Source organism: Drosophila bipectinata, chromosome 3R, assembly GCF_030179905.1.
Source record: "Drosophila bipectinata strain 14024-0381.07 chromosome 3R, DbipHiC1v2, whole genome shotgun sequence".
In the NCBI taxonomy this organism is placed as follows: Eukaryota; Metazoa; Arthropoda; class Insecta; order Diptera; family Drosophilidae; genus Drosophila; species Drosophila bipectinata.
Window position 1 is genome coordinate 13,029,300 of NC_091739.1, and position 27,261 is coordinate 13,056,560.

The 27,261-nt window shown below is 43.6% G+C and overlaps 1 protein-coding gene across 1 annotated transcript; it reads right to left on the bottom strand.

Annotated features, from left to right (window-relative positions):
* Positions 1 to 432: 432 nt before the first annotated feature.
* LOC108129660 (uncharacterized) lies at positions 433 to 27,170 on the bottom strand. Its single transcript, XM_017247834.3, has 10 exons — positions 26,784 to 27,170; positions 8,431 to 8,961; positions 6,744 to 6,860; positions 6,249 to 6,684; positions 5,942 to 6,190; positions 5,393 to 5,652; positions 5,184 to 5,328; positions 4,970 to 5,119; positions 4,735 to 4,912; positions 433 to 4,673 (listed from the first exon to the last, which is right to left on the bottom strand). The coding sequence occupies exons 2-10, from the start codon at positions 8,946 to 8,948 to the stop codon at positions 2,104 to 2,106; spliced, it is 4,623 nt and encodes a 1,540-aa protein (XP_017103323.2). The 5' UTR covers positions 8,949 to 8,961; positions 26,784 to 27,170; the 3' UTR covers positions 433 to 2,103.
* Positions 27,171 to 27,261: the final 91 nt, after the last annotated feature.

The window sequence follows — 27,261 nt, forward strand, 5'->3', positions numbered from 1 at the left end:
TCCTGGAAACAAACATAAATTCATATTTTTCTTCAAATATGAGTTTATTTTTATGTGTTTTTATTTAAGTCCAATTTTTTATTTACAATTTTTTAACTTTTTAGTATTTTACCTTCCCTCTTTCCTACAAAAAAAAGAGCGAACTGGTTCCAACATCCAACGAATTCTTAGTTATGTAGTTATTCTTTCCAATTAGTATCAAAAAATACATTCATAGTTAAATTTTATTCATTCATAGTTACTATTTAAGGAACCCTAATTTAAGGGAAAGCCGCATTTTTAAACTTAAAAGATACCCATGTTGAGCTTTATACTTTTTTTTAGTCCCATGGTCACACTTTCAGACGTTGCAGCTAAAGTTGGCTGCGCTTCAAAGGCGCGAATCCAAAATGATTTATAATAGGTTAATGATTTAACAATTAAACAAGTTAATGATTATTTAATTTACTTTGGTTTATTTATTGAATTTATTCCACACAATTTCATATGTATTTCGAATTTTGCTTCTTATTTTTTCCATTATGTCGTAAACAGTTACATTGTTTTACATTGTACATTTGAATATGTTTTACTTAATATTTACTATTAATTTTATTTCATACTTGTATATATCATATGTATGTATTATATGGTTATGTTTATTTATCATATGTATGTGTTTGTTTCAACCAACAAAAAATGTAAACATAATAAAAACAATTTATTACCGATTAGTTGGAGTTTTATTAGATTATACTTGATTTATTAGCTTTCGGATTCTTTAGTACTCATATTTAATTTGTTTACAATAATATAATTAGTTAAAGCTACAACTTAGTGCGCATTCTTGTACTTTACCAACAACTACAACAAAAGTATGACACATAAACAATAACAAAAAAGATTGTATTGTCCAACAACAAAGAACACACAAAATAATATTCTTTAAATGTTTGTTGTTAAACGGAGAAAATGTAAAAGTCATTATAACGAATTTTTCCCTTTTACTCTTTTCATGTTTATATCACAAGTTAAAATTTTGATTATTGTTTGGTCAATTTTTTTTATAATATTATATATAATGTATATATGGTACTTGTATATATATGGTAGTAGGTATGTGTATAAATTATGTACATAAGAAAATATACTAATAGCATAATTTAATAAACATATTACCGATACTTTTCTCATATAAATTGGTCTAGATAATCAAGTCGTGGTGTTTTATTCAATTGTAGAACTCTTAAGGATACGTTCGGGTTTGGGCTTCGGTATACAGAGTACAGTACTAACAATTCGAGAGTAATACATGTATAAATATAGTTAAAAATAGTTCACTTTACTTCTGGAGATTAGATAGAAATTCGAGTTAGTTTCATGCGTTAAGTTGAGAGAGTTTTTAGAATTATAAATTGGTTTTTATTTTCTAAAAGTAATGTTTGGTATTGTGCGAAGACCGCCAAGACGATGTGGTTGTGTACTTTATAGATTTTAAGGATATTTTTTGATATGGTAGTTGGAAACTACTGATATTATTAAAGGATATCTTAAAGTCAGAAAGTAAAAGTATACAACACACAATATTAAGAAATATTTTAAGGCTTTAAGCAGTATTTGAAAATGCAATCCCAAAACAGGACTAAAAAAATTATGATATAATAGTCTCTGAAGGTAGTTTCCCATTAGTTCAAGGATATGTTTCTTGAAATATTATTTCCCATAGACTCTATATACACATTCCACCACACCGCTTGCGGTCCTCCCTCTTGAGCTTCCAACTGCAGTGTTGTGTTGTGATTCAAAGCGCAGGCAGGTGAGGATTAAGCCAGGCCAAGACTGAAGAGCCATCAGACCATCGACTCTCTGACGCGCCCCTTTACCTGTAAATTAGTTTCGAAAACGTTGTATACTTAGAGATAGGCGTGCATATATATGTTTGGGGTTCGATGCACTTTAGACGTAGGTGGTGTAGGGGGATTTACACATAGACAGACGAGCGTGCGATATGTCGGGACAGGTTGGGTTGTCGCCTCCCCTTCCGCTTCCGTTTTCACTACCATTTCCGTTTCCGTTTTCCTTGCTGTCTGGGGCTTCGCTTGCTTCTCCCTTTATCCCTGTGGGTTATGGGGAGAACACTCGCAGGGATCGCAGCAAAGTGGCCAGGACATTGGCCAGACATTCAGCCTGCAGCGCCAGCTGGCCGGCTCCGACGGGCCCGATTTCCACGCCCACCAGCTCCCTGAAACTGCTCGCCACATCGTGAACTTTAAGCACTATATTCCGGGTCTGCAGCGGAGCCGACGTGTGCCGGGTCATGTCCTGCGCCAACTCCGTAATCCTGCGGATGGCTGTCAGGCAGGACGTGAGATGTTCCGGCAGCGTTATCAGCGTCATGTCCGACATGGAGGCCACCAGGAACTTGCTGGCCGTCACTAGGGCTAGAGTTTGTTCAGTAAGTTCGTTTCTGGCCCGCTGGAACTTCTCCTCGTCGATGGAAGCACCTCCGCCCGCGGCCTGTGCCGCCGAGCACTGCGCCGCCACCTGGTCCAGTTTGATCAGGAGACCCGCCATGGCCACATCTGTCTTGGCCAGAAGCGCCTCGCCATCGATTAGGTGGCCATTCTTTATGAACAGTTTCTCGCCGTGCAGCTGTTGGGGTTTCTTCGGGAGCATGGGAAGAGTTCCATTGGTTTGGTGGTTGTTGAACTGGGGCAGTCGGACAGTGGCCGGTATAGGTGGTGAGTAGTGGGCAGGTGGAGGTGTTTGTGCAGTTGACGATGCGGGATTCACTCCATTCTGGGGACGCGGGCGACTGGCGATGGGCGGCAACGGGGGTTTTTTGGGGCCACTCACCAGAGATGTTGCGTTTGGGTTAGGACTCTGATTCCCGTCCAGTGTGGGGCTTCCGCGGGGCGGTAGCTGCGGCGGGCAGAGCTCTCGCCGCTCCGGCGGCATCACAGGGCTCGTGGCAATCCTAACCTGCTTCTTGGGAGAGTACCTCTGCAAGAGTTCCGCGCTTTTCGGGGGCCGAGCCGGCGGCGGCGAGAGCTGCTCCGAAGTAGGTGTTCTGGGTGGTGGCTGGAGCTCTTCCTGGTCTGCGTCCTCCTTTTTGCTTGTCGGGCAGCAGCTGAACTTGCTCTTCCGCTCCACCGTGGCGTACTCGATGACGTGGGGTGTGGAACTACTACTGTTTCCGTTGGCCACCGACTGGAAGAACTCCCGCTTGGCCTGCACCGAGTTGCTGTACAAGCACTCCGTTTCCTCGGGCTGTGCCACTTGCTGCACCGCCTGCTGCTGCTCCAAGTTCGGAGGTGGTGGTATTATGAACGACATTATCTCCTCGGGTGTGAGTTCCTTGGCGGGTGTTGCCTTCTGTGTGGGCGGCGCCACCATGATCTGCTGCAGGAAGCTGTCCAACTCCTCGGCCTTGCCCTCGAAGCCCTTCGGCGGGGCGGCGTTCATCAGGGACAGGGAGTCCAGCTCGTCGGGTGTTTGAGGTGGCGGAATGGCACGTAGATCGATAAGATCCGTATCGGTTTCAATGAAGGTGTCCTCCCTCACCTCGAAACCGTAAATCTCGGAGAGCTGGCGGGCAGCCACATCCGTGTCCGCAGACGCGGCATTGCTGATCTCCTTCAGCTGCTGCAGATACTCCCGCAGGTTGTAGTCCTTGGTCTCGGCCCCGAAATGCGTTCCATCTGGACTGTGAAGGCCGAAGCTGCTGCGCTGCGAGAGCTGCTGCTTGGCAGCGGCTCCTGGCCCGGTACCAGCCGCCTGGAGCAACATCATCTGGGGTCTTCGGGCCGTGGGCGACTGGGCAGGCGAGGCCACCGACTCCGAGTCACTTTCACTCTGCGAGAAGTCCGTACCCAAGGCCTGCAAGTCACTCAGAAGCTGGCTGAATCCATTCAGTTTCCTCTGTGGCCTGGGACTGGACGTGGTGCAGAGACTGGGCTTCCTCTTCGGAGTGGCTGGGGTGGCAGGAGCGGATGAAGAGACGGGCGCAGTTTCGGGAATGGCGTTCAGGCCCTGGGTGATGCCACTCAGCTCGTGGTTGATCGTCTCCGCCAGCAGGGTTAGTGAGTCGCTATGCTTCATGCCGGGATGCCCCGGTGGTATGACTACCGATGACCCCAAGACCAAGCCGCCCTGTGACTCTTCCGTGGAGGAGACCTTGCTGCTATTGAGACTGTCGCAGTCAGAGTCGAACTCCAGCATTGCCACGCCACCACCGCCTCCTCCCTGCTCTTGTTCGCTCAGATACTGCTCGGATGTCTGGACCAGATGCTGCAGTTCCTGGACTCTTCTCAGCACCTGCTCGTTCTTGGCCTCCAGCTGCTGACTGCCCAGATGGCTGCGTCCCTCGCAGTAGTTGCTGCCGCTGCTGTCGCTCAGTCCGGAGTCCTTGGCCGCCTCCTCCAGCAGTTCCGTGGCCATCACACTGTGCAGATCCAGGTCCGTGGCATAGGGAAGGGAAGCCGGTGCCTGGATCGAGGACTGGTGCTGGAGCTGACCCTTTTGTGTGATGGGATGGTAGGGCGGCGACATCAGGAAGTTGACGCTGTGCGCTCGGGTGTGGAAGGGCAAAAGGTAGCTCCAGCCAGCAGGAAGCACTGTATGCTGTGCTAGGAATCCTGGGGCATTATCCTCGTCCTGAGGCTCTCGCTCACGCAATACATTCAACATGTTGCCTATAATGTGGACGGGGGCTTCAATAGTTAAGTCTTAAGCGTTTTATATAATATCACTTACCTGTAAGGAGACGATAGTAGCCTCCCAGGACTAGGCTGAACTCGCAGGCATCACGATCTTCCATGGTGAACTTTACAGCTCGATCTCCAAGCATGAAAATGGAGACGCTGCAGGTTACATCGTCCTCGCGGTTAACCACCACATGGGTGAAGTCTTCAATTGCGGATATGGGTTGGGGCTGATTAGAAAAGAAGCTTAGTTTTTGAAAAAATATCGAAAAATGTCCTTAGCTTACCACAGAATTGCGGGCACTGGATATCTGGCTGAGTCCGAAACGTGGACTCACCAAAAGAACACGTTCCATGCCCTCTCTTTGGTTTGTGCTGAAACATTTGGCTCCATAGCTGGGTAAGCTAGCGATTATGTCTAGATAATGGAGTTTGGCCTATAACGAGTTAATTTATTAAATTATTCCAAGTTCTATCTATTTTCTATATAATCTAATTTACCTGCAGCTGTGTGAGGACTTTGCTGGAGGATCCTGTCATCTCTGCGTTGAGCTTAAGGAAGTGCGAGATTAGGCGGCGCAGCTCCTTCCGCTTCATGCCCTCGAATAGGGTCACTGGGACAAATCGCTCCAGACCGAACTCGCGTCTGAAAAAAAAATGGAAATTCAGCTTTGGAACTCTGAGCCTCTTAAGGATGCAGGTGAACTCACTCGACGAGCTTCACGGTGAGCTTGGCGGGCGCAAAGTTGTTGGCCAGGGCGTGCTGGTGCATATGAAGGGCCGCTAATCGGAGGGCCAGCTCGGGCTGCAGCTCCGGGGCGAAGCGCTCCTGGTTGACGTCGTTGCAGCACTGCATGTACAGGTAGTCCAGGGCTTGGAGGTCCCTCTGGGCCAGTTCGGCGGCGGAAATGGGCACGAAGGTGATGCGGAAGAGGCAGCGCAGCTTGTGAGCTCCAGGACGAGCGGCAATCTAGATGTACCACAAATATAAAACATTTAAATATGAAAGATGATTACTTAGACCATTTCCTTAAAACAATATAATTTAACTTCCATGGGAAAATTATTTAATTTAATAATTTATATTGTTTACAGCCCTTTCCTAACCAATTTCCAAATCAAAATTTCATCGCAATTAAAAAGCATGTGTGGCGAGGAATATTTAATTCACTTTCCAAAGTAGCTACAAATTGTTTTCCATACGAAAGCTCATCAAATATGGAAAAGGGAGAAGTGTTTTATTTAAAGGATGTGTTTACCCTTGCCAGCGACTCCTGGGGGTCCAAAAGGGTGAGCTTGTTGCGCTTGAGACTCTTCACATGCTCCAGGACGAGGCTGAAGAGCTCTCCGCAGCAGAGACACAGCTTGTCCAGCAACGAACTGACCACATCCTGGACCGTCGTGGTGGCATCGTATTTGAAGGACTTGGTCTGCCCGTTTTCGAGGAAAACCTTTAGAACGTTGGCCATGGGCGGTACACAGATGTCTCCCAGGGAAAATGCGGAGGTCTAGAAAACGGGGTCAGAAATTTCCAAAAAGTTACACCAGAGATTGGGATTTACTCACCGGAAACAGGGGAGCTCCATTAACGCACACACTCTCGGCGAATCGAACTCGACTAGGACGCGATCTCAGCTTGGCGCGCTTGCCCGCGGAGAGGAGCGTAGACTTCCTGCCGGGCAGGACGCAGTGGGCCATGGGCTGGCACACCAGGAGGTTCACCTGGGCCTCGCAGGCCCGCACTAGTTGGATCACATGATCCCGTGGCGCATCCTTCACGTCCTCACCGTTCACCGCCAGGATCTGGTCTCCGGGCTGCAGCTTTCCAATGCTAGGACCTCCTTCAGTCACAAATCTCACGATGACGGGACGCTCGCTTCCGGCCACGAATCCGAAACCCAGGCTGGCATTCCTTTGGAGCTGAACCAGGCGAGGTTCCGGCGGATGTTCATCCCAACGTATGCACTCGGGAGCCTCGTAGGTGGTTGTTTTGTTAAGGTGGCTGGAAAGGATATATGAATAAAGATACTCGAAGGTGTCTTAGAATGATGGTCTACTCACTTGATGTAGTAGGAACGACCTTTGGAGTCTATGGCACGCTCCCAACCATAGGAAAGCTCCTCGTGCTTGCTCCAATCCTCGCAGGCGGGTAACCAGCCCGAGGACTGTGTCATGTGGCTGGAATAAGTCATAAGAAGATGCATCATGAATATTGCGATTTCCAGATGCATTCAGCTGCTCAGTCAGCTGTCAGATTCCATTTGTAATCCAATACAGGAAAAGAAAATGTATACTTTGTATAAGTTGAAAACCGCAACTATAAGCAGTCCTTGGAAAGCGATCTAATAAGCATAAACCACAAAGAAAAACTGAAAACCAAGCTATTATTTAAAACAGAAAAAAAGCCATAAAATTTTAAGACCAATTTGGTGTTCAATGTTGGCTTTCTTTGTGGTTTCTGCTATTTATAGTTCTTGGCAGAACTCGCCCACTTAAGGTTGGCACTTCACCCACATTGACCCTGAACTTGCGGTGGCCAGGACTACCCACCCACAGATTCCTGCTAATTATGTATACTCCGTGCTGAAGCTGGGCAGCAGCAGACATTCTTGTCCCTGGGGCTAGAATAGAACTGCATTTCAATTGACATTAATCAAGACTAATTGAGTTATTTGCTCGACTATGCAATAAACAGCAACCCATAATCTTCCGAAGAACCGAACCCAACCTCAATCAACAGCTCAGTCGAAACCAAGTACCGTGGAACCTGGCTAATAGAGGAGCTTGTAGGTATTAGATACTTAGTTTTGTGCCAGCAAGCTCCACTGTAGGAACCGAGCTTGATTCCAGACCCAAGCCAAATCCAATTCCAACCCACATCGAGCCACCTTGGTGGCTTCCGTTGCTGTCTTTCTTCATTTCCTGGCTGCACACAATTGTGATAATTAGTTTTGCACTTTTGCACACTCTCTGTGAGCTGGAGGGGAGGCTATAAACCCAACCACCAGAGCTGCTCACTCATTCAGGCTATCGCCCCAGAGGCAGACCCACAGACCCATAGACCCGTAGTCCCGTAGACCCACCGCCCACACAGCTCCTTTTGGCTCGGTTATGGCATTTTGTGCGCTTTCAGCTTGATGTGCAACAAAGTGTAAAATTATTTAATAGAATTTGGTGCATAATCAATTTATGTGCAGCAGAAAGCCCAGCACCATGGCCGCCTATTCAGAGCTCTCATCTAACCCGTCCAGGACCCAGTCAGTCAGTCACCCAGTCCGTCAGTCAGTCACCCAGTCAGTGGGCCAGGTCCAAAAAGGCTTAAAGTTTGGAGCGTTAATGGTTGTTTAAATGCCAGACTTTCTGCTTTGTTAAATATTCTTTTTGAAAATTCACAGAAGAACCACAAAAGAGAAAAGTTCACCGCAAATTATACATTTTGTGCTTAAAACAACAGACTGTAACTATATTTAAAATGAATTGAAAAACATATTCCATAAGCTCGTGAGTTTGTCGAGCCAAACTTTTGCAGAAAAGTTGGCTTGAACTTGAAGGCCCTTGTGGGGGAAGACTGCTAATGGCCATCCGACCATAAATCACTTGGAATTTTTGCAAAAGTCCTGAAAGGATTTCTAATTGGCAATGAAAATAAATCAATTTTAACTTTGTTGACTTTTTTGAAAGTTTTTCATGTTAAGAATTGGGAGATTTAGTGACTAGACTTAAAGTAAGATATATATTAGCCACTCACTTGCAGTAGTAGAGACGTCCCTCTTTGCCCACATGAACCGACCAGCCGGGCTTGAGCTTCTCCTGTATGGCCTCCAAGTGTCCATCAATTTCTGGCCAATTTCCGGCCATGCCAACGATGCCACTCCCATGACTTTGACCCAGAAGTGGCCCGTATATTCCGGTTACGGTACCTATCCCAGCAACACTGACAAGGTCCGTTGTTGTCGCCTCCGTTCCGGGATGATGGGGTGGTGGTGGTGGTGTTGCTATCGCTGTCCCTGTGATTCCGGGCTGTGACGGGCATCCGTTTGAGCGGGTGGGCGTGGCGTGGGCGATGGAGCCATTTGTTGTAGGCAGCGTTGTCAATTGTGGCGACGATGTTCGTGTCAGTAGCAAGGGCTTTGACTGGGCTGCAACGCCTCCTGGTCCTGTTCCGGGTCCACCTCCAGCCGTTGTTGCTGTTGCTGCCGTATTGTTGGTGGCACTTTGTAGCGGATAGACATCACTATTCGAACGCCCCGAAGGCAGTAACATCATTGAAACACATTCGCTGCAAGGAGAAGAGAGGAAGGAGAACAAAGGCGGTGGTATAAGTCAAGTTGTTGTCGGACCATTTTCACACATTGTTCGAGCCACAAATCACATTCCATTCCACATGGCCGAGAAGACACAGTCGGCCGACCTACTTTGCCCGAAACGGTCTGCCCATAATTCAACATCCCGGCCATCGGACCGAAGACATGGAAGACGGGACTCGAAACAGGTCCCCCGACAGCAGACATCCCCGTAACAGTGATCATGAGCTCGATCATTATTGCGGTGGGATAGGTTCAGGTTTTAGGCCAACTTGTTTTTAATGTTATGACACAATTTTCGATTTGCTTTTGCCGTCTTGCTTCGTTCTCTGACTCTTTTTTTGCATACATGTTTTCATCCTTTATTTGGCAGTGCTCCCCACTTGGCCATGACTGGGTCTCTAAACTGGTTTCCAATGGCTGGCATTGTTTATTGAAGTTTAAGGATCACAGTCATTGCTTTACAAATATTTCACTTTTGCAGGGAAAACATTAATCTCCATTTACCTGAAGCGAGGCACAAGCTTGCCGAAAATACAAATTGGAAAAACATGCCACAAAGGAACTATAACAAATTTTTAAACCAAAGCCCATCCATCCGTTGCCACAGAATGGATCAATCCCCCCGCAATGTTTACACTGTCCAGACCCCAAACTCTTCAATAATATCAAAGAGCATTTGCATAATGTTTAGATTCCACCGCCATCGACAGCATTTCGACTTTTCGCTCGGACATGGTTCAGTAAATGGCTTGCAAAATGCTTTTTTTTTTATAAAATTTATTCGGAATCTGAACAGGAGCAGGAGCAGGGAGTCGGTTTGAAATATATGGAGCTACGGATGTGTGGCATCTGTGTGAGAGTGGCGAGTGCCAATGGCCGATAGTGCGGCTAGTTGGATGAGTCCAAACAACAAACAAAAAACAACGTCGTTGACGACGACAACAAAAAACCAGGGGAGCAAAATGGATGTGTTTGTTTGCTAGCGCAGTTTCAGTGGACCGGCTGGAGAGGGGATCAAATGGTAGGAAACGGAAGGTGGATCCCGGAGTGGAGTGGAGTGGTCCCGGCATTGAGATAGATTCTGCTACGAAAACGAGATACGACAGAGCAGAGCCAAACAAAGAGACATCCATTAGGCGAGTGGAGCTCGTCGGCTGAGCTGATTCCAAGATGGAAATAGAAAAGGAGCCATACCGCAGAGCTCATCATCATAGCCCATCATGATGCCTGGCAGGAACAAAAAGGTTTAGATTCGACACAGGGCAAAAATAAGGAGAGTCTGTTAGCCAGAAACTAAGACAGTTAGTTCGAAAAGTTAAGAGTTCATTAAAAAAATAATATCCATATTTAAAATGATTTGTTAAATCTTTTAAATATTTTTAAAAACTAATCCCTTTCTTAGATTTTCCCTCAGTGCTTTTGGCCCGGCCAGTAACGGCTTGGTAAACAACGGCAACCGGCAAACGACATGGTCAAGTTCCTTATCCGTCCGTCTTCATGTGTATTTTCCTCCATTCTGGCCAAGAGTGTGTGGTGCAAAAGTTTTATAAACAACTTCACAGACACATACTCGTACTGGTACTCGGACTCGTACTCGTTGACTAAAAACTGGAACACTTGAACAATGTTTTGAATTACATATTTTCTTTGTTTGGGAGTGGACCGAATAGACAAGTGAAAAAATGTTCATAAAGTTGTTCGTTCATCTTATTTTCTTTCTTTTTTTTTGTGAGCTTTTCCGGGCATGGAATGCTTTGGCAAGGAATGTTGATTTGACTCCCAGTCCCAGCCATGAAAAAAGGATTCTCTTGGAATATTTTCTTTTAAATTAAAACTCGAGGACCTATAGAAGAGGTTTTTAAGTATTTAAGAGATGTATAGTATACTATAGAAAACAGGAAGTATTCGACCCACTTCTCTCTCGCTGAAACGACGATTCCCCCAATTGCTAAACAAACAGAAAGCAATTTAAAAAGACACCAGCACTTCCTTCTTGTGGCTGAAAATCGAACAATTTTCAGTTACCAGCGTCGTCAGAACTCTTAACTGTACAAACATTTTCGCTATCGTCTAAAGCTCTCCACATCCATGCCGAGTTCCGAGTGTAACCGATACGAAATACAGAATATGGTATCCGAAAGCGGTTCCAGCTCGAGCCTCCCATGCATTTGGACACCAAGACCAAACACAAAAGTTGTCAAGAAAGAATTGGTTGGGGGTTGGGACTCGTCCGGGTACTGGGAGGTGGTAATGGAGGTGCCACGTATGGAGGAGGGCGGTGCTGATAGGGGGCCAAACAGGAAGAGGGGGGCTAGTGGAAACGGGAGCGACACTTCCAGCGAATGATTTGTGTCAACAGAGAAAAGGCAGCTGAGAAATGTTTATGCACATGGCTGTGACTGTGTGTGCTGGAGTGTGCTGGATGACGTCGGGGCAATGACAGAGATCAGTGGATGAAAACCCCACATAGATACAATATACAGTGGTCATTAGAGCAAAGATACTAAAGAACTAAACATACTACTCTATGATATCCTATAGTAGAAATTTGAATAATCGAATAAAATATTCATAGGAACTTGTATTCAAATAGATCTCTAACAGATAGATGTTCTCAGAACCATCCTATTAAACTAAATTTCTTAACTTTATTTTTTATTATATTATTATAGAACCCTGAAACTATTTTCTATAAAAGTCATAAGACTCTCCACAAAAAGCCATAATTCCCATAGATAATTTCATAAATTTCCGGATAAAATCGCCACTTCTATTATTCTGGGGAGACAGTGTCTGTGTGCCGTGGACAATTGTAAAATGTCAGTGCAGAAATTGTGCGGGGCTGTGAAAAAAAATGAAATGAAATGAAAAGACAGCACCAGTCTGATGATGGGCGATAACAAAAAGAGCACCCAGCACCCATCAGACAGCACCCAGCAGCCAGCATCCAGAAACCCAGAAGCGGCAACAATGTTGAGAGCGGTGGCAAGAACGAAAATGTTGACCAACTGTAACAAATAATGGAAAAAAAAAAACTGAAAAAAAATATCAACAAACAAACATTGAAAAACAAAGTTAAGCTCTGCAAATTGTCCCAGTTCCGAGAGCTTAAATGAAAGGTGGATTGTTATAGCGAGCCACCTCCCCACCCACCAGTGGCCTTTCCGCTGCCACTTATCAAAAGCCCCCCTCCCGTCATTGAAGGAGGAAACTCTCCTTTGTGCGTTTAAATTAAATACAATTTGTGAATGCATTTATTATTTGTATTTAAGACTTCAGTAATTTGTCGCTCTTGGAGGTGGACCATAGCTCGCTCCACCGTGAGGTGCCTACTTTTGCTTTTACCAATTTCGCTCCGTTTCGTTATTGTTAATTGAAAAGAAATTACGCCGGCTACTGGTTACTGGCCACTGGCTATTGGCTACTGGCAGGTCGTCAGCAAAATGATTTCATTTCAATTACACTTTGCACTGAGTAAAAGTGAAATAAATGCAGCAATGCATATTTAAAAATTATACACACTCCATACATACTCCATGACAACAGGCCGGGGCAACAAAGAAAGTCCATAAAGTTAAAGCGAAACCTTAAACAAAAACCTTAACACCCCATCCGAATCGGAATGGGAATCGGTATCGGAATAACCATGTGCCAGCCATTTAGTTAGATCGTTATAAAAATAAATACACACATGCCAGGGCATGGCATATCCATATTCACATCCATATCCATGTCCATATAGACACGGTGCCCATAACTACCCAACCATCGATATATCGGGATATCGCTGCCGTCGCTTGCGGTTGAACGTGATTCTCCAAATGTCACGCACACACGCCACCAGCCCAGCCCGTTTGGAAGGAAAGCAACAGAGGTATATCAATTGGTTGTCTTTTTTTCCAGCGTTTTTTTCTGTTTTCACTGCATACGGGGTGGTGCAAATCCAATGAAATGCTTTCGCTTCAGTCTGCCACCGATAACACCATCCATTCATAAAACTTCGGGCAAGCCAACCTCGGGCAACCTCTGCCATGGGAACGTGCAACTGATAAGCCGCCAACAACATCTAGATAATTTGTAATGAAAAATCCAACTATGCGGTGCATACCAACAGTCCTGATCTTTTACGTGCGATGGCGGTAGAATACCTGACAGAGCCAGAGCAGGTTTAATATAAGCAAGATATACTCTAGATTAGTTGGTCTGACTAGCCAAGGAGAACCACTTTAAGCCGCTGCTAATCTTATACTAATTCAACCAGTCATGGGTTATCACAACAAAGGCCCAGACATTACAAAGAATTCCTTTTCGGGCTCATTAGCAGAATCACTTGGGCCCTTGGGCCCAAAAGCAGGCAACACAAAAAGGATACGCGTTCCGAGATACAGAATCACTCCGTGAAGAACTTTTAATTGATACACGGCACTCACACACATTACACATTCCGGCACGGACTACACACAATACCGAACCAAAAAACGAGGGGAAAATATGTTGACTTATGGCAGCCAAATAATGAGTTTTAAACAAGTTCGAAAGAAACGAAAAGTGGGGCCCCACAAAGGGAATGTGTAATAAGGAGAAGCCCCGACAGCCAGCCAGACAGTCAGGTAGACCCAACTTTTCCTTCTGTTTTTTTGTTGTTTTTTTGTTATTTAATAAATAAAACAGTGAAATGTCAAATGCAACAGCCCAGCACGAGAGATGACGAATCACACCTGACGGCCCACCTTCTCATACACCTGACATAACGTAAAGACGTCTCCTCCAAGAGAGAGAGCAAAATGAAATGCAATTTTCACGTACCCAAGTCACATATCACGAGCCAATCTTGGCCCAAACAGAGGTGTATAAGCCAGGGGGCTGTGCCATAGAGTCGTGGCAACGTGTCTTTGCTTTTTTGGCTAACCTGATTGATTTCAACATATTCATCAGAGCCCTAGTATTCGTGCACCTTCTCCCCCGAAATCGAACTTGGCCAACTCACTAACTCAGTCACTTATTGCCTCACTCAGACCCTCGCACTGTGTCTTGGTATGCGGATCCCGTTTATTTTCCAAATACAGCACGTGTCTACACGGAAAACTAAAGATTTTTAATTGAATTACAAGTTGGTTCTTCCACAAAGTCATAGATATAAGTTTAGCGGAGAATAATGTTCTTTAATTGATTTAAGAACAAAATATGTGTCATATGTAGCAAATTAGTTTATTTAATTATAAGTTTATAGTTGTTTAAAGAAGGTATGATAATAGATTTTAAATAAAGTTCTTTAGATACAGAGTCTATTTCAAAGAGTAATATTATTTTTATAGATGGCGGACAGAAAGTTTTCATTGCCAAACTTGTAGATATATTTCATAGTTAGAAACCTATTTTAAAAATCAAAATCTTTTATAAAGTCTCACAATTCTTAACCCCTTAGTCTTTTAATATTTTCCTCAGTGTAAAACTGTCGCACAACATTGAACTTATCCCTTTTCCCCCCAGCCCAGTTGCTTGTAAGCAGTTTCTAATGCCATTGAACAGCAGTCACGAAACAGGCAGCAATATGAAGTCTAGGCTTATTGAAGCGATGTCTCAGTTTCGTAGTTTTCCGCTCAACATAGTGGGACTTGTGGCTTTTTCGGGCGGATGATGGGTGGTTGGCAGTCGAAAATGTGTTAACAGCCCAGATGCTGTTGCTGCCCGGTTGAGGGATTGTCGGCCGGATAGATGGAGGATTATCAAATTGGCCTGGAGGATTTGGGGTCTTGATTGAAGGGCAGCATCTGGTTAGGCAAATGTCGTCAGCTTTTGCGGTTGTCGAGTTGCCGACAGAAGAGTTTTCATCCATTTTCCGCTTGGGAAGCTCGACTGATGAGACTAGAGAATTTTTAAAGTCCAGAAACTCATAGAGATATTGCAAAATCCCATTTAATTTAAGCGAATTAACTTTTAATTAAATTGGCATGCGAGCTTTGGAAAATTAAAAATTATATCACTTTTATGCAAATTAAGGATATGTTTACCCGCATCAGGGAATGTGATTTATACGGCCAATTATTATGGTGCTAATTGAATGCTAAACAGGCATAATGAAAAACAAATAAAATAGTATAATTGGCAATAAAGAATGATAGATAATGGCATTAACATCAGGTTCTATTTTATAGTGGTTACATTTAAGTTTAATTGTAGTCACTATCGCTTCTATAAACTTTGACATTTAATAAACATATTTATTTATCCTGTGATAATAAAAGCCATAGAGCCATAAAGATTGTAACATTTATTGGTATTGTATGATAATATATTATTAGACTAGTCTAAGGGTAGACTTCCTATCCCATCTCCTCCTATATACCCAATTAGACTTTCAGAAAACGTTTCGCATTTCTTCATTTAATTTGGAAATAAATCATGACGCTTGGAAGCCCAATTTATTTTAGCTATTCAAATCACTTTCAATTATCCCCTTAAGTATCGACTGATACCAGGGACTACTTCTCGGTCTGTTACCCAATCGGCGACAACAAACACAAGCCAGGGATTATGTTTCCACATCCAAAACATCTTGTAATCATTTAGGATAAATGGCCTCGCCGACACTTTGGAGGAGGCATTACCATTAGGAACTAGGCATTCTGAGCAGCCACTAAGAAGAATGTAAAATTTTACGAAATAGTAGAGACTGAGATGGCGATGGCGATGGAGACGGAGACACTTGTATCATTAACAGCTGTTTCACATGACACATGACAGGGCACGGGTGGCAAGGCCATTTCACGGCGATGATGATGAGCGAGTGGAAAGTGGCAAGTAGGCGATGGGTGGTTGGACAATTTAACAGACACACGCCCTCCCTCGCTAATGACTGCGAATGAACCTCCTTGACACAATTATGAAAGGAAGACGCTCCCAAGGTATGGGGCTGGCTGGGTGGGAGAAGCTTCCCAAAACTGGCACTGAAGGCAGCTTAAAATAATGGAAACAAATTGCAAAATTGTTTAATGTTCGTGGCGCGTTTGGCAATTTGTCGTCCTTCATTGGCCACACACCCATCCAACCCACGACCACCCACCCACAAGGACACTGGCCCACAGCCAAGGCAGTAGCAAAGAGAAATGGATACCGGATGTAGGACACAATTGGCGGAAACGTTCGGCTGGGGAGTTATTGATTTTCGAATTTAACGGCTTTATGCTTTATTGGCCAAGTCAATTGTTAGCCATTTGTTTTTTGCCTCTGGCTGTCGGTTCAGTTCTGGTTACGACTTGTGCTTCTTGCCTTTTGTCTCAGCCGTTTGTGGTAGCATCCTGGCTTATATTTTTTTCGCTGTCTAAAAAATTGGAGAAATTGGCTAAAAGGGATAAGAGATTTTTTAAAATTTTAAAATCACAAAAGAGCTATTCCCTACTCTTCAATATATGTGCTAAAAATCCAACCACTACTTGGAGGAAAATCCAAAATCCCTAAACCCTTTTATTGAACCTCCACTGTACTAACTCAGTTTCCGGTTCTGCTTCGACTGCTTTGAAATTGGCTTCTGCCGTTTCGGCCTTTTCACTTAAACCGAAATGTCGTTTCGATTTGGTTTCTTACAAATGGCCATTCAGGTCGAGTCCTGCCTATAAAAGCCACCTCGTCAATTTGCTTGCCGCTTGTGTTTTGGCGAATTAGCCGTTTAGCCGCAAGGACCAACAAAAAAAAAGGAAAAAAAAATAGCCAACAAGGGTGGATTCTAGGGCTTTCCAGGTGTGTGCGTGTGTAAGCTCTCAAGGCAAACCAATTTATTGCATACGTAGAGGGGCAGAGGGCCCAAAAAAAAACGTCCTGCCCACTCAGGTGGCACTAAGCAGCAGCAAGCGAAGGGCTTAGGGTTATCAGTGGAACAGGCATTTGACCTTAGCCTTATCTGGAATCGATGGAGAATAGGCCCAGGACGATAAGGATAAGGAAGATGTCTCGAGTTTGGCATAACTCCGGGAGGAAAAGTTGGCGCATTCCAACGGAGACACAAGTTGGAAAATATTTCCTCACAAAACACACACAAAAGTTGGCCCAGAAAAGTATGAGATTGTCTACGGCCTTTCGGGATTTATCTGCGAAAGTTGCAGACCTCCCCTTTTAGGGGCAAAAGGTTAATTCAATTTCCGATGAAACAAGATTATCTGGAATGTGCAAAATTCATGTTTTGTACAAATTAATTGGAAAATTGAGGATAGGAATGCGAAGGGATAAAAATTTGGCAAAGGAATGTGAATAAAAATATCTATAATGTTTGGAACTCATATATGTTATACAAAATTTAATTAGAAAATGTCCTTCTGATTGACGTTTATCCCCGCGAGGCAAACGAGAAAACTTTTCAAGCTTTTAAAACTTAAATGAAAAATTCTCGAATCATGTTCAATTGAAGAATTTTTTTTCCCACCTTCTCCATTGATTCATTAGGCATTCGGTGGGAGTCACCTGACCTGGCGCTTGGTTCCTTTTTTTCCGCCACTGCTCACTTTGTTTGCCACTCGAATGCAGGCGGAACAAAGGTCCTCTTGTGTGCACTTGCTATAAATAAGCCCACGCACCTCCACCCACCAGACCTGGCACGGCACACAGTCAGACGAGCAAAGGACACGTAGCAGGACCTCTATCTGCGTGCTAGTGCGGAGGAGGGTCCTGACACAGGAACTGAAAACGCCCCCAAGGCGCGCATTAATTACAACTTCCGGTCGGAGCTGGCCCTCCATGAAGGAGGCAGAAGCAAAAAAAAATTGATGGAAGCGAGGAACGTCAGATAACAGAAAAGAAAATGCCATTAAACTGATTGAATGACGGACTGATCAAATGAGGAATTGAATGAATAAAGGAGCCGTTTGAGTTTGACTTGAAATGTCACGTTTCATTGGAGTTGGAGGAAAAAAAGGCTCTTAGATGGGGGGAGAGTCCTTCGGACTAGAAAATAAATCAAAATTAAAGCAAGAAATTTAATAAAATTAAAATCTTCGATAATGATATTCAAAAGATACTTTATGATGAAAAGTTACAGGAAAATCAATCCACGAATAAACCATCTTCAAATGGGTTTTTTCCCACCGTGCCACCATGCCACCATAAAAGTAAGAATGAGGAAACCAAATCGTGCAATCAATAAACAATGATACGAACCATGCTATTTCATTACATTCTATTCCACGTAGCCCCCCTATTGTTTACTCGAAAAATTTGTTAACAAGTGTGAAGTGAAAAGCCCCGAAGATGGGGAAATTAGTGCAGAGGTAGATGTATTTCCAAATGCCAGAGTGGGTGAACAAAGGGATTATTGACTTGGGGCAAGTTTATTTTACGCCAAATGAGCTCAACCGCAAAATATCGATTTAAATCAATGTCCATCCATCTCACTCGGCACTCTTTTTTTTTTTGTACTCGGGGGCCGGACTTGGTTTAGAGAGGGCGGGATTGGGGTTCTGCTCTTCCAAGTGGATTTGTCTACACCAGAGGGGGTAGAACACTGTGGCTGTGTCCGGGGGACTGAGGCAGGTCACGGTGCTTTGGTTCCATGAATGGGAGCGCTGGCACATGGCTGGCAAAGGGAATGGCAGTGGTGGGGCTACAGCCACAGCAGCTTCTGTGCTGGCTGCCTCGTTTTTTATTTTTAGACATATCGACGTCTCAGCTATAAATATTATTTCTATTTTATTACACATTTTATTCCATACGATGTTTGGTTTCTCTCCCGGTTTTTTTCTTGTTTTCGCCCGAACTTAGTCCATCTATAGCTGGGCTAGGGCAACATCTGGCCCCAGCACGTGCCAATCCATTTGGAAATCCTTTCTATCTGACCGAATCAAACGAAACAAAAAATTATATTACATCGTAACAATGAAAACACAAAGAGCGACATGGGGCACAGCGTGGAATGTGCATTAGTGTCTTTCGGATACGATTCAAGGGACTAAGGGGCCTCGAAAGCAGCCATCAGCCAGTCAGATACGAAATTTGATTAGTTTGATTTCAAATAAAAATGTCACAAAAAGAAAAATAAAGAGAAAATACGATCTATAAGATGTCCCAAAGATATTGAATTTCAAAAGAAGAATGTATAATTATTCTAGAGACTGAGATACGTATCGATATATTTATGGTGATGATGGGAATACAAATAAAAGTCTTTAGTTTAAGAATTAGAATCTAAACTTTAGAAGTAGGTCTTGTAAGACGGACTATAGTAACACTCCTTTCATAATCCATCAACTCTGAAAACTCTGAGAAATGCGGGCAAAAACCAGATCACTTGTCTATGAAACTAAAGACAGTGTCGGCATCTTAAAGACCCCAAGAGACCCTTAGACCCGCAAATAGACGGCGCCGAAGGGAAAGGCGTTGCATTGAGATGATGCCCAGAGGTGAAGAGGCGTTGGCATTGCTCCGACGACCACGTTATGACTGACTGAATGACTAAGTGAGTGAATGACTGACTGAGTGACAGGCCCAGCACATATAGCCCATATAACACATAGCATAGTTTGGAGAAAAACGAGATCTTGACAAGCAACGAAACGCTGAAAGTGCCACAGAGAGAACTCTACCCGAAAGCAAGATATCAAGATCAAGCCGATTTCAACGGAATTCCATTTGGGGCTCGGCAAATAAATAACAAACAGGAACTACAAGTGAAGTGAATTGGGGAGAGAAACAAGTTCACGACGAAATTAAGGTGAAATGCTGCTCTGTTCTGTAACGGAGACTGGCGACTCCAGTCGTAAAAAATCAATGTTTGAACTTGACTTTTATTGCTTGATTCTCTGTTGATTTTTTTGGGGGTGACGATGGTGATGATGATGATGATGAGGCGGACACAACTTGGCCCTTATCAACATTTGTTCAGGCGAGCAATAAACTTTAATCTATTGTTGGAGACCATGCCATTACACGGTCAGAACAGGAAGGTGTATCCTAGAAGTTAATGGCAAGGAATCACTAGTCGATCTGCACTCCTACAATCTGGCAAATAAATCAAAAACGTATCACAATAACTTGAGAATCCATTCTGGCCACAAGAAGCCTTCTCGAGACTCTTAACCTTCTATCTAAATATGCCTACTCGCATCAAACACTCGAACATCAGGCATTGAGACATTGAGGCATAGTGGGTTTCCATCCTCGCCCTCGTCAAGTGCCTTGACCCTTTTGGGTGCCAACCGAGAGAGAGAAAAAAAAAAAAGATTATTGTAATAATCGTATATTGCCGCAATGCTATAAAAGTTGGCCAACTTGGGGGGATTCCAGCAAGAGATATTCCATACATATAAATGAACTAATTTGGTTTACGCTTTTAGGTGATTTTATGGACCGGAGTGCCGGGCATTGCGGTCAGACCGTCCCACCCAAAGCCCTGGGAATTTCTCATAGTGTAGGAGGAGGCGTGATGGCCGCAAAATGCGGGCCAAAAACAATTGTACTAAAGCATAAATTTACTTTATTAAATAAAGAAAATACAGGCATAATTCCTTGGCTTCCATACCGACTTGTTGGCCCGGCCCATCCTCTGCTGACGTTGTCTCTGCCCTCGTCAGTGTCGTTGTTTTTTTTTTTTTTTGGGTGTCCAACTGGCGTCATGGTGGGCGTTCTGACAACCACGCGGCCAACAGACGCTGAATTCTGGCCTTACTTAACCGAAAATAATTATGTGGGATACCACCATCACACACACATTAGACACAACTAAATTAAGCATATTTTGGCTATTTTTATATTCAAATAATAATTTGGCTTTGGCTTTTGGCTTTCGGCTGCTTCTTGCCATTTGTTAATGGCTTTGAAAATAGTTCCAATCTGAGTAGGAGAGGATGGATGGGTTCCATTAAAAAATTGTATACACTTGGCATTCAATTTTGGCCAATAATGAAATTCAAGATTTTAATTGATAGTTTGAAGAGGAAAGCATGGTCTGGTTTAGATCTAATCGAATTCCATGATTATAGAGACTCTGATATACCCCTAATTATAGAGCATACACCTTCGAAGACAACTCTTTAGCAATACGCCAACGTCAATACAAGATTCCACCTGAATGCTGATCAAAATAATGAAGACAACGCCTCGTCTTCTTTTTTTGTTATTTATTTTTTTTAAGTTTTTTGTCGACAACTTCTCCCCACATCTCTCACACAGTGTTTGCCAACTATTTCAGCGACGTTTTTGTCTCGTTTAATTTTGTAATTTATTTATAAAATCTTCCCCCTACACAACCAGACCAAAAGACCAAAACTTGGGCAGAAGACGCACCGGAAGTTGTGGCCGCCTCATCTGTGGGGCACACACATCTCATCGGTGGCGTCTTCTCGGGCCATCATCGTGCATCTTCTGCATGGCTTTCGCTCTCTTTCGGAAGCCAGACAAATGCTTTTGAGACAAATTACTTGATTTGCATATATATCCAACCAACCAACCATCCACCAAGTATTTTCTCTCACCCAAACAAAACCCCCAAAAAAAGTCTCACAGCATTGTCAATTTTTGTTGGGAGCTTCTGCTTGCTCTTCCAGTTGATTCTTTTTTTATGGAAATTTATCAAATAATGGGCGGGGGGGACAGCGCGAAGGGGGGGAGGAGTGCAAATTTGACGCGCAACGGAGCGCAGCAGCAACGGCCCAAGAAGACTCCCAGATTACTGCCACTGGCCCTTGTTCCAAGTTGGGATTCCCTCTGCTTTTTCCCAGCTGCGCTTTGCTGTCAGTTGGACAAGCCGGCTTTGCTTAAGACGGTTTCCATTCATTCATTAATGGCCAAAAGCAGAGGCGTGCGGGGTGGAGTGGGAGGAAGGGGAGTATCTCTAAGATACTTTTTATTACAGACGCCTTTGCTCCTCCGGCACAGAGACATTGCACCAGCGCGTAATCCCGGTAAGACCATGCCTCGGGCTGACTAGATGCCATTGCTATGGCAGCGATTACAGAAGCCCCAGCATCAGCATCAGCCAAGTTAAAGCCAAAACCCGACTGCACAGTGGTCCAAGGCCGTTGGGGAAGCACCAGCGACGACTGATTTAGGGTGAGCGGATCAACAGATGGTTTATAGACAGCTCCGACTGAAATGTTTATGGGGTGTTTGGGACAAAGAATTCGAGATCATCGATGATGGTTTAATAGATGCCGCATATGGGGAGCTAATTGTCGTTAAAGCGCCAAACTTTATATAAAAGTTCAGCAAACTGAATGTCAAATCTGGTGATTATTGAGCTATAATATGATCATTGTTATCAAACAAAGATGAGACCGAACTAAACCAGTTCGCGAGATTACTCGCAATCGGAATGCGATGCCTGAGTGATGCCCTTTAATCCTGCCCTGATTGAAATCTATATGGAGGGATGGCGCCTTTCGCTGACTAAGCCGATAATAAATTTTCCAGACTCCAACTAATGATCAGGTGTAATACGATGCCTAATCGGCGTTTATAAATAGTCGAGGTCTGGCGTAACTGCGCAAACAATCTACGCTGCTCGGAGCACTTAATCAGGCGGCAACATCAACATGATTATAAGCAGAGCACCTTATCGAATCATTACTCAATCACAGTAACCAGGAGGAGGTGGGGGAGAGGCAGGAGGCTGGCTAAGTAGATGAGTTTCTCAGGTACTGTATGTAGGTGCTTCCAACCACTGTGCCACCGAGCTCTCGTGCAATCGTAAAAATGTAGGGAATTAAGTCAGCCAGTCAGTCAGTCAGGCTGGGTGTAACAGTTAACTGAATTTGTCTTGCCGACTATCTTATTCGCGTTCCACGAGTTGCACAATCAACGGGGAGATGCAGAGTCTCACTCTTACTCAATCTTAGTCTGGGGCAGTGGCAGTGGCAGGAAAAGTAAAAAAGTAAAACTCGGCTTGAATGCAGCGCAACTAATTAGTTTTGAGGCTGCTGCTGTAATCGTACTGGGCCGCAGACAGCGACAATTTTCCCACTGAATTTTCACTTTTTCCTTACCCGGTTTTTTTGGTTTTCCTTCGAGGTTTTCCGCACCCCCCGCCAAACAGAAAATCAAAGAAAAACGACTCGAACAAAAGAATTTATGAGCTACGAAAAACTTTTGGCCTCTTGTGGTGGGAAAAGCGGGAAAGAATAGACCATTTTCTGGAGTGGGAGCGGTTCTAGCCATGTTATTTTTCCCCACTGGCTTTGTTATTTTGTCCAAGGGATTCGTCGTCGAATGAAATTTCCATAAAAGTACATGCCGAAAATCGTAATTTAAAATATTTAAATTGCTTTGTCGATTCAGATAGCGCACACTTTCCATATATCCAAGACTATGTATATGTTTGGGTAGTGTATATAGGGATGTATTTTCATTATACTTGTCTGCAAGATCTCAATTAATTCCATCTTGGCTCAGCTAGCCATCCAGCCAGACGGCAAACAAACTAAATGATTTACGCTCCCGGGTCCAAGTTGGTCTAGGAAAACAAAAACCCTGGGCCTGGGAGATTTATGGCTTATGGGATAAAATATGAGTTTCATTGGGCAAGTTTTGTTGGCTTGAACCTGGTTATTAAACCAATTTCTAAATAAAACTTACCAAAGGCCAAGAAACTTGTAAACATATTTTATTGTACTTTATTTAATGAGGGGTTTGAACTTAATTTATTGTTAAAATTTAGCCAAAAACCAATTAATATTTTAAACGCAGGCTTTAAATTGTTGGGAAAAGATAAGGGATCTCTTGAGAAAGTAGAGTTTAGAAAGTGCTTTTGTGGACAGGGCTCTGGTTTATCTCAACTTTTAATCAAGAAAAAATTAATTTTATTAAGCCTCTTTTTATAAAATTAAAATATAATATGATCAGGAAACTCAAAAGTCAAATATAACCAATCAAAACAATCGATGACCCTCCTCCACAAGGGTATCAAATGGATGCCAAGTGCTTTTAACGATTTTTACGATTATATATTTTATTTGTTTTTCAATTTTGTTGAATGTTTATATTTTATATTTTTTTTTTCATTTTTTGCTACTGCCATTGCCCTGTGTGGCTTAAATTCAAAATCATGGCCATGGCTTCTAGCATGCGATTTCACGTTTTCAGTCGCTTTTTTTTTATCGTCTTGGGTCTTTTAGCCACAAACACACACAAACAGGCAGTGCGACCGAGAGACACGCAAATAAATAAATAAACATGGCTGAATAAATGAATATTAAATGGCCAAAAACTCTGGCCAAAAAAAGTCAAATAAATACAAGTAATAATGGAAAGAGAATAAACAAATGAGTGCTCGCCACAAACGATATCCGATCGGCAATCCCAAAATGGAAGAAAATGCTTAAATGTTTGCGTGTTTGTTAGCCTTATCAATTTTCAATGATGGCCTCTTGGGTTTTGTTTACTTTGTGGGGGCAGCAGAGTACCGAGTGGCCAGTGGAGACTCGGGCCGAGACACATGCAACAATCGAGTGCGTCAAATAAATGTTATTGACTTCGATGACAGCAATAGCGCAGAGTCGACGTCATCCGGCAAATATTTTAAAACTTGAATTGGAACTTGAAGCCTGAGGTTTATTTTTTCTAATGCTGTTGCCGCCCACGTACAACAGGGCTATGGTGCGGGGAAATAGATACAACTGTCAAGAGATACTCTTACACACAGATACAAGCACAGATACAAACACAGATACAGAAGCGGTGAGAGCGGCGTAACCGCGAGAGCGGAAGCAACAACTTCGACAGCCGAGGCGGCAAAGGGGCCAAAGGAAGGCGTGGCAGGGGCAGGCCAAGGAGGGGCGGTGGGGAGTGACAAGCTTTTGCGGTTTTTAGTTACACAGACCCCAGACCCTAACTTGTTTGCCGAAACAGTGGAATGAAAAGCAAAGGTTTAGATTTAAAATTAAAATAATAAAATAATAGATACTTTTTGTAAATTTTTAAGATATATTATATATTTTTTGTAGATACTATATCTTTAATAAAATCTCTATAGATAAGGTTAAACTATTTGCCACACTGTACTCGATGACGGCGTCTTTTGCCTTACGCTATTGTCATTTACTTTGTGGCAAGCAATTACATGCGACAAGCGGCAGGGTTTGTTGTTGTTTTAGCTGTTGCCGCTGTTGATATTTGATGTTTGTAGCTTATGGGCTTGTAGGCGTGGCCCAGTTAGTTGTTTGCCACATTTGGCTGCAACAATTTATGTCAAGCCGACTTCTTTTCGGGCCTCTGCGCGAAAACATGCGTAAAAGTAGCTGCGAAAAGACAGCTGCCCCCCCTGCCACATAGTGTGGCACGAATGCTGAAAATGAAATACACGGCCAAAAGTGTCTAGGTTTATTAATAATAATTTGGCCCAAATAATGGGTTGAATAATTATTCAAGCATTGGTAGGAATCGGTTCACCCTATAGAAGCTGGTTGGCCAAAAAGGAGGATGGCCTGCGTTTAACGGCACCGTTGACAGCCACATTGGGCGCTGACATCTGTCAAACGTGTCATACGCAAAATAGCTTAACTGTCATAAAAACAACAAGTGCGTCAGCCAGCGGAGATCGTAAAACGCTTTATTGCAAACAGCAAGAAGAAGGAGGGGCCCAGGACTGCGGGGGCACATATGGAAAATGTGCGGCAGCATTTATGTCTTCCCCACAAACGAGTGAAAGGGGGGAGGGAGAGCGCTGTGGCAGTGGGCGAAAGGTAAACACTCGAAATTCCCATTCAACAGACATTCCTTGGGTGCTGAGTGTATGTGTGTGTGTTGATTTCCATAATGTTTATGTATTATGTTTTGATTTATTTATTAACTGCCCTACCCCCTGCCACAGTAAGCCCTCTAAATAGTGAACTATAGAAAGTATCTATAAGGATTTGGTTAAAAACTCCACTTTGTGTTAATTTCCATAATGTTTATTCATTAAAGACTTGTGTGATTTATTACCAAAGACAGCCTGATCCTCTCTTGCCCCTTTATTGCCTACACACCCACCCACCCACTCTCTCCCTCACTCTCTCTGACTCTCTCTATCAGTTTCTTGCCCCTTTAGAACTGCCTGCTTCCTCTTCTTCAGCTTTTGGTCAAAACGCCAACGCCTCGCAAACACACACACTACCATAGTTTTTTTTGCTGTATGCCGGGCAGGGAGGTGTTCTGGCGAGGGGGGTTTTAATAATAGCGCACACACACATTATAAAAGCTCCCGCTGGAGCAGAGCAGAGCAGAGCAGAGAAATGTTGCACTAAAAACTTCAACGCCCGCACTTCTGGCAAATATCAAACAGCAGCAGAAATCACAAAAGCAAATACAAAACTTTCTTGCCAACACACACACACACACTAACACATACCTTTATATGAGTTTCTCCCCCTTTTCAGAGAGTTCGTGGGGGAGTTGGGCGGCGTTCTCGGTTCAGGCAAGGGGCAAGTGGCAAGTGGAAGAGGTACTGCCACAATAATACTCTTGTTGTCTGCGGCAACAGTTATGAAAAGTGGGGGGGGGATGACTGAGAGCGACAGAGAGAGACTGATGGGGCATATAAAAAAAAACAAAAAAAAACAGGAAGTTTGTTGATTTTATTTCTTTTTTTAATTAAGTTCAAGTGAGTGAGAGAGAGAGAACACATCCCTGTCAGGGAAATTGTACAATTTATGTGTTTTTGCACAATTCGTGGCGGGATAAACAAATGCTTATACAACAGAGCAATTTTGTTTATTAAATATGATTACTCTTGCCTAGCATTTTTTTTCTTTTTTTTCTATTTTCTATTTTGTCACAACAAACAAGCAACAAATCACACTCACACACACACACACTGGGTAGCACACTCTTACCGTACCTCTCGCAACAACAATTAGTTGGGGGCCGAGGCCGGGGCCGGGACGGGGGCGGGGCACCGAAATGCACTGAGCGCCACTGTCGCTGGGACTACTACTGCTCCAAAGCCAAAACTTTTGTTTTTTAATTTTATTGCCTTTGCTTTTGTGTTTGCAAACACACACAGAGGCACGCACACACCCACACAAGTCGGAAAAGGCACAAACACAGTCGCCGCCGTTGCTATTCTTTTTTCAAACAAACTTTTTTTTTTTTGTTTTTTTTGGTGGCACTTGAGGCGCTAGAAAACACACGAACGAACGAACAAACAGAAACGCGCCCGGCAACCGCTTTTCACCGCTTCCAGTCCGAAGTCAGCCGCGTCGAGCTGATTTTTCAAAAATTTCTGAGAGCGACCGTTGCGGGTTGCTTATATAGAATTTCCGGTTTTAGAGAGGCCATTTTGTAAAGCACAAAAATACCGAAAAGCGTCTCTCTCT

Excerpts from the sequence above, each read along its gene's own strand:
- LOC108129660 (XM_017247834.3), bottom strand. The coding sequence starts at position 8,948 with ATGATGTTACTGCCTTCGGGGCGTTCGAATAGTGATGTCTATCCGCTA. Across the intron at positions 5,329-5,392 it reads CTCACCGTGAAGCTCGTCGA|ACGCGAGTTCGGTCTGGAGC; the intron begins GTGAGTTCACCT and ends TTTTTTTTTCAG. Across the intron at positions 4,674-4,734 it reads CTACTATCGTCTCCTTACAG|GCAACATGTTGAATGTATTG; the intron begins GTAAGTGATATT and ends TCCACATTATAG.